The 8053-nt window shown below is 47.9% G+C and overlaps 1 protein-coding gene and 1 long non-coding RNA gene across 2 annotated transcripts; one reads left to right on the top strand and one right to left on the bottom strand.

Moving 5' to 3' along the window:
* Window positions 1-366: 366 nt before the first annotated feature.
* LOC124677910 lies at window positions 367-1157 on the bottom strand. Its single transcript, XR_006994271.1, has 2 exons — window positions 735-1157; window positions 367-666 (listed from the first exon to the last, which is right to left on the bottom strand). It is a non-coding gene; the product is annotated as an uncharacterized LOC124677910 (long non-coding RNA).
* Window positions 1158-5575: 4418 nt separating this feature from the next.
* Window positions 5576-7498, top strand: LOC124672204 (UDP-glucuronate:xylan alpha-glucuronosyltransferase 1-like). The gene is made up of 2 exons (XM_047208474.1): window positions 5576-5640; window positions 5746-7498. Exons 1-2 carry the CDS (start codon window positions 5576-5578, stop codon window positions 7496-7498), a joined length of 1818 nt encoding a protein of 605 aa, XP_047064430.1.
* The last annotated feature ends 555 nt before the right edge of the window (window positions 7499-8053 follow it).

The raw sequence follows: 8053 nt of genomic DNA, 5'->3' as shown, positions 1-8053 counted from the left end.
ATAAGCTCATATTGCAGTCTGTTGTTGCAGCCACCTCTGGTAATTTCAACATCCCTACTGTATTGTATGAATTAGAAGAAACCATTCTGCATGTCAATCTCCTAATCAGGTATCAACCATGTTCTTCTATTTCTATTGCATTCCATTATCTACTTTATCTGGAATACCATGCAAAACCACACATCATACTCAGATATTAGTTATTTTAAAGTACACAACAATAAATAAGTTTCTATTTGTTATACTATTTTTCAAAATGGTATGGGTTCTGTTATAATCCTTAACAAATATAGTAAATTATTGATTTTGCAAAGATGGAAAATAATGCATCCTTCATCTCTCTTTCACTACATATAATTAAATACATAAGTAGTAAAATTATTGTCTTATGTTAGGTAAAAACCGAATTCTCTTGTCTCAATTCATTACAACCTTTGTTGGTTAAACACGTACCAGCTAGAGCATATCTTCGCTATTCCAGGTATATGTATTACAAAATAAAACTAAGGCATATGCACACCATCCATAGAAGCTTTTTGAGAATCAGCACTACCAAAACCCAGGTTCAAACCACAGATCCTCAGAGTCATGCCCCGTATCTACACTTACACCACAACACATATATACAAGTACAGAAAAAAATTGGTCGCTTCTTATGATGCATTCCTACAAGCACATGATAAGCATGAGAAAGTCAGAGTCAAGAACAAACAGAATTCAGATTAGTTTCTCACCTATACGGATCCATCCGAACAAAGAAAGATGCAGGCTGCCACAGATAAGTCCCGTGACTTCACTGCTGGGCTTCTCTGAGTGGAGGCAGTGGCAGGAGAGCAGGCATCTTGGCCGACGGCAAGGAACTCCTGGCCTTCTTAGTGGAACAACTACACGGGTGGCCTTGGGCAGGGGACCTCGTCCTCCTGTTGCTCCAGGGAGTGGGCGATTTCTTCTCTGCAGGTTGAAGGTCGCCGGTCCTCCGCGCGAGACATCAGCCGCTCTCCCACCCCTCCTCTCTATAGTTGGATGGGGGATTTTGGGGATCTTGGAACAACTGAATAGAATGGAGTCCTCCGTGCCACCGCTCGAGCTTCCGGTTTGAGCGAAGGGGAGGGCACTCGGCCTAGTTCCGCCATCCCGCCTGCTGCTTTCCTCTTGGTTGGGCGCCACCGCGGCTGGGGCGAGGGAGCGATGCCGAGGCCGAGGTCGAAGGTGCGCGGATTGGGAAGGATGGTAGAGAAGCGACCGGGTCAACGCCTCCGCGGGCGTCACCTGCAACTTTTTTTACAGCCGTCGCTGTGTGGTGGACCCAAGTCGGGGTGGCTTCACATGAGAGACATTCCGGACGGTAAGAAAAAACCATGTAAACCAGCCCGAACGAACGGTCCAGATGGATTATATCTGAAATCCAACGGCTGTTAACAGTCGCGGCGGAAGTGCTCTCAGCAGGCTGGGTATGCAACAGGCTTAAATCTTTAAATAAATTCCTGTAATATGTGCTGCTACTTAACTTCTGTTACCACATACGCATTTCTCACAAATATTATTTGTTGAAATCCGAGTGATAAGTTACTACTGATCAACTATTGTTCATGTTCGCTACAACAATGACTGTTTCAATTGCTCGCACTTACATTTGATACTTTGTTCACCCTGTAAAATCTCGTACCGCTTTATTTTCAGTAGTCATCGTAATGCATCCCATGATCTAGTGTTATTTATTTGAAGATGCTCTTTGGCTCTTTCATGAAATCAATCTAGAAATGACTCCTCCGTTGGTTTCAGAAATGACTGGAACAGCATCCGACCTCTTTGGCTCCACATTATGATTCTTTTTAAATCAATTGCAATAAAAAAGGTGCCATTTAGGTGAAGACTAAAAGGAGATGGTGCCAATATAGGACAACCAAAATGAAGGCGTGCGTGTAACTATGCATCTCCGAAGTTTCATTTTTTCTTCTATAAGTGTATAGAGTGTAATTGTTGAAGTTTCATTTTTTCTTCTATAAGTGTACAGAGTGTAATTGGTGAAGGCGCCCATGAAGGTAATATATGGAAATTCCAACGATATGTATCATGATGTTTGTTCCTTTTTTCATTTTTTAAATCATGAAAACTTCAGATTTTTGTGCTACATCATCACATTTTTTTAAACTTATATCTAGTCCTGCCGAAACGCGCGGGATATCATCTAGTATAAGTAACGTACGTACCCACAAATATCCGTATCTATGAGTAAAATTGCCATCTTTATATGCATGTGCGTCACGCGCATTACGCTGAACTGATCTTTCCAAAGGACGCTCTTCGTGTAGTTGTACCCATCGTGCCCTCAACAAAAAAAACAAAGTTTTTTTCCTAAAAATATAAAAGGTGTCGGGCTGTAGCAGGACTTCAGCGAGAGGAGCAAGTCTGCGCAATGTTCACGAACACGGACACATTGATTTGAGGGCATAATGATTCGCCTTTTTGTTGATTGAACTGTCAAAGCTCAATGGACATTTCCCTAAGACAGCCGTCAGAGTTTAAGAAAGCAGCGTTGAAGTATGGAGTTAACTAGCTGTCTGTAATTTGGTATTCTATCAGTTTCAGCTGGTTTGACAGGGGTACAGGAGAAATGGATTTCCTACGCCAAAGGTCGCCGGATACAGTACAACTTTATGGGTCCATTCATGTCTCTCTAATCTACTGTGTAGCAATCACGTAGAACAGACTGTCATCAGCTGGAAAAAAAGAAAGACAACGACTCTCATCGCAACCTCTAGTTTTTGTAACAATTTTATTTTGTCGAAATTGTATCTTATAATTCGAGTTTAAATACACATGCATTTCTAAGTAAACCGTGATATAGATTTGATCTCCAGGGGATCCCCAAATTTTTGCCAAAAAAAACCACATGACTCAATGAATTGTCAAAAAAGACCACCTACGAGTGTGAATGCCAAAAAAGACCACCATGCCGCCACAAGCTCCGACGGCATGGTGTGCCGTGTCACCTGGGGGCCGTGCCGCCACGACGATGGTGATCTTTTTTGGCATTCATACTCGCAGGTGGTCTTTTCTGCTAATTCACTGAGCCATGTGGTCCTTTGTGGCAAAAATTCGGGATCCCCTATATTTTGACTCCTTTGGGAGTGGAGAGACACAGAATTTGCAGTGAAAACGATGGAGAAGACAGAAGACAGTGGATTCTCTTCTCCAGCAGCTTCACTAAAATTTGCTCCATTAAAGTTTTTGTTGTCTACAACCGTACAACATTGAAATACTTCATGCACCTAAACAGTATTAATTTCCTGGTTACAAATTGGATGAGAATAACAATAGTACCCAATCCATGTCGTAGGGCAAATTTCCTTCTCGAGAGAATGTCTTTATGATCTTTTTCATCTTCAACCTAGTTGCAGCTACCATGATCTTGTGATTACAGGAAATATCCGCCAAATGAAACTCTATTTGCATATTTTCTTCTTCAGATCTATTTTTATCTTCTTTGACCTTCTCCATCGGTTCCTCTATCTTCTGAGTTGCCTCGTGAGATCTAGCTCTAGCTTCTCTTCGACCTGCTTCTTATCATCGATTATGCAGTTCAGATCTTTGAAAATAAACTATTTTCTTTGACTCAAAATATTTATACTCTTCTTTCACACCCCGAATATCGCATTCACACGTCGATTCCTAGAACACGATGCGTAAATCAAATCCAATTTGAATAATGTGGCAAAACACAAAATTGTACAAACTCTGTGAATTACACATCGCCATACTCGGAGGTGGTGTTTCTGACACCTTCCAGGGGCTCGTTGTCCCTGTCGTAAGCCTACGAGAGCGGCAACCTAACGAAGATAACGACGGAGAGGCGATTCAGCGAAATTGCAATTCGGGGAGTAGGCGTGGCAGAGAGAAAGGGAGTCGTAGAAGAGAGCAGATCGGGCATGGGGCGGGCTCGGTAAAGACGAGGAAGGGTGGAAGAGCCAGATGGTGGAGGCGTATGTGATTGTGGAGAGAGAGCTTGGTGGTCGTGGAAATGGGGGCATGGCTCGATGGGGGGTTTGCTCCTCTTCGGTGGAAATTGAGTCGGGGAGGGGAGATAGGGGCTTGGGGGAGTGGCCTATCAGCTCGGTGGAGGCGGACGTGGCAGTAGTGTAGGCCGTCGGTGGCGGGAGTCGAGTAACTCGCTAGTTTTCAGCATTGCTTTGGCCTCCCACTTGTACCAAGAAAAAATAGGGTGTATTTTTTGGAGTACTTATTTGAAGGTGGTGTTTTTAGGAACACTAATAATGAGGGCCGTTTAGGGATTTTATTGAGTTTTTTTTCATGTTATTGCTAATTATAAATCAAATATAAATTAAGTTAGAGCTCAGTTGACTCCTTGAGGGTTGGTGAGGGTTGGATCTAAATCACGATTTGTGTTGTCATGTGAGTTATACTAGTGGGTTGCAACTGAGATATGCTTGGTTCCAACTGAGATTTTCATAGCTACTTAGTTAGGATGATGCTATTTAACTAAAAAATGTTAATAATTTGCAAAGCCAAATTTAGCTGCCATACTTTACTTGGCATGTGTTTAGTTTTTGCCACACTTTAGCTTGCCACAGTTTATTGCATATATAGTTTATTTTTCATAGACTCAACTTTTTTGCCATTTTTTATCAAAGTTTGGCTTCAATATTTTAAGTCACATTTTTTGGGCTAGCCACAAAGGAAATTATGGCTAGAAAGCAAACATGCCCTAATTGTCAACTGAAAAACTCATCGTTTTTTTTTTAATTTGTTCAAGGAGCGGTGACGGCCTTATAGGAATTGTGAGTAGATTTAGGTGCTCATGATCCACTAGTTAGTTGGCGAATTTAATTTGGATGGAAAGTTAAATACGTGTACAGTCATCCATATACGAATCAAACCAAACTTGCTAGTATCTCTACCTGGATGCAGTAGTTAATCACGAGCGACATATATAATCGATGGTACCAGCTAGATAGGTGAATGACAGTTTTGTTACCCAACCTGCAGTTCTGTCAGCAAACAAAAGCTGAAAAGCACCGGGAGATGAAATTGCCAGAACAAGTACCAAGTACATACGTACTTGATCGATGAATGTAATCGGTCACTAGCGCTAGATGACCTCTTCAAGGATACTATGTTTGTTTGTTGCCTCACTTGCTTCTGTACTGGTGCCAACTGCCGCAACTAGCTAGCCCCCTTGACTGAGCAAGCAAGCTAAGGTCTCTCACTGCATTTCATTCCAATATATGTATCAACAAAAGCTGGGCTACTTCTACTTCTCTAGCTACGATGGAGCTCACACCTGATGCCAAATGGTCCCTTATTCGTTAACTAGCATTCCGGCCTCCAAATGGCCGACTCTGAATTGGAGATAAACTAAAGAACGTATGTAGAATAAGCGCTGTACGTGCATGTAAACATCGATCCATATATAGACAAGAGACAGAGCAACGCAATCGCAAAGACTTAACTGTATCCCAGCCATTTGGGCCATCTGCATACATGCTAGCTCTGCAGTACTGAACCCAGATCGCCAACGAGAGCGTGCAGGAAGCGAGTGTTGGAAATCAAAAGAATGGCTGCTCTCTTGTCTCCAGAGCGCCACCGAGCTGCTGCCATCCTGCCATTCCTGCGCACACTGTACGAAGAGATCCCTCTCGATCGATCAATTTCTTGTTGCTCCTTAATTACTCATTTGGGTTTTTGATGCATGATCATGATGCATATGTGTACGTGGTGTTGCAGAGGAGATGACGGTGCATCTGCAAGGAAGAGGCAGCCGGCGAGCTCCTCCTCCTCCTCAAAGAGCGGCAAGAAGAAGAAGCTGGCGATCACCTTGGCGCTCTTCGTCTCCTCCACCTTGCTGATGCTGGCCGTCCTCAAGACCAGGACCCTTCTTTACGGCCGGATACTGAAGCTTCAGCACCGTCCAGCTCCTAGGATTACTGTTCCAAATGCCCCCTACGCCACACACCGGCACGTCCACTGGGGCAGCGTCGCCGCTTCCCTGTCAGACACGACAAGAACGGCAGCGGCGTCGGTGGCTCTGCTCAACTTCAGCCCGGCGGAGGTGAATGGGTGGAGGAAGCTGAAGCTGACCGGCGGTTCGTCGTCAGTTCGAGCGGTGCGTTTGCAGCCCGTGGACACCGGCGTCGTCACCTGGGCCGCACTGTACCCCGAGTGGATCGACGAGAGCACCAACAGCAGCAGCACGTGCCCCACCCTCCCCGACCCCGAACATCAAGGAGGCCAGCGCTTCGACCTCGTCGCCGTCAACCTCCCCTGCGAAAACACTAGCAGCAGCACCAGGGACGTGGCCAGGCTGCATCTACAGCTCGCCGCCGCCAAGCTCGCCGTGGAGGTGCATTCATCGCAGGTCCTCGTCGTTTCCGACTGCACCCCTCTCCCCAACCTCTTCCCCTGCAAGCACCTCCTCCGCCGCCGTGGCCACGCATCGCTCTACGCGACCCGCCCCGCATACCTCCGCCGCCGCGTCCGCCTCCCCGTCGGCTCGTGCGGCCTCGCCGTTCGCCTTCCCACTCCTGACGAACACCGTGATCAGACGTCGAAGCGACGCCGAGAGGCTTACGCGACGGTGCTGCACTCGTCGGACGCGTACGTGTGCGGCGCCATCGCGCTGGCGCAGAGTATCCGGCAGCAGTCCGGCACGAGCAGGGACCTGGTGGCGCTCGTGGACTACAGCAGCGTGGGTCCCGAGCAGAGGGCCGGCCTGGCGGCGGCTGGGTGGCAAGTGCGGGCCATGGAGCGCATCCGCAACCCGCGCGCCGTGCCCGGCTCGTACAACGAGTGGAACTACAGCAAGCTCCGGCTGTGGCAGCAGCTCACCGACTACCGCAGGGTGGTCTTCGTGGACGCCGACCAGCTCGTGCTCCGCAGCATCGACTTCCTCTTCGACGCGCCGGAGGTGAGCGCCACGGCCAACTGCCGGACGCTCTTCAACTCGGGCGTCATGGTGCTGGAGCCCTGCAACTGCACCTTCGACATGCTCATGGCGCGCGTCGACGACGTCCGCTCCTACAACGGCGGCGACCAGGGGTTCCTCAACGAGGTCTTCACGTGGTGGCACCGCCTGCCGCGCGCCGTCAACGTCCTCAAGTACTACCACCACCAACGGGACGGCCATGACGACGCCCCCTCGGCAACGTCGGAGGAGGAGGAGAAGCCGTACGTGATGCACTACCTGGGTATCAAGCCGTGGCTGTGCTTCCGCGACTACGACTGCAACTGGAACGCGCCGTGGCTGCAGCGGTTCGCCAGCGACGAGGCGCACGCTCGGTGGTGGGCGGTGCACGACCGGATTGAGCCCAAGGAGTTGGCCACCAGGTTCTGTGCGCTGGAGGCGAGGCAGAGGGAGGCGCTGGAGTCTGACCGGAGGCAGGCGGAGATGGCCAACGCCAGTGACATGCACTGGAACCGCACCATCACCGACCCAAGGAAACTCTCTCCTTTCACAATGCCATTGGCACCCACCGCTTAAGTAATACTACTTGCATGCTTGCTTGGTTGCACGGTGGTACTTGTAAATTTTATGTATTTTAAAAATTATAGCTCTTGCTTTCAAATTTTAGTTCCCTGTGAACAGCCTTCAACTTTAGTGGTTAGTAGGGGGAGAGGGAGAAGCCAAAACACACCTCAAAAATTATGTATATAGGTCGATCAAGCCTATGCACGGAGTTACACAAACGTGACCACCCAGTGAAATTCTCCAAACTCTGTCCGACAGATGCACAGCTATATATACACCTTAAGACATGAGATCGATGAAATGAGACATCTATTTGGCACACAACCGACCCCTGTGTCCTCCTTCACGTGGGCGACACGGGGAACCCAACTTTCGACGGTGGACGGCGGTGGTGGGGCGTCCTTGTTTCCTTTTTTGCCTGCCCTAGCAACTTCTCCTATCTCCACTCCAATCTCGATATGGTATGCTAGTCGTCCGAGAGAACCTGACCACCACGACCATGGCGCCAATCCCTGCGTGGACCATGGCATTCGGCGACAATTAGGTAAGGCACACGCCCCTCCAACC

The sequence above is a fragment of the Lolium rigidum genome, chromosome 7 (genome assembly GCF_022539505.1).
Source record: "Lolium rigidum isolate FL_2022 chromosome 7, APGP_CSIRO_Lrig_0.1, whole genome shotgun sequence".
Lineage (NCBI taxonomy): Eukaryota > Viridiplantae > Streptophyta > Magnoliopsida > Poales > Poaceae > Lolium > Lolium rigidum.
The sequence above is the reverse complement of the archived record's forward strand: the minus strand, read 5'-3'. Positions and strand labels throughout refer to the sequence as shown.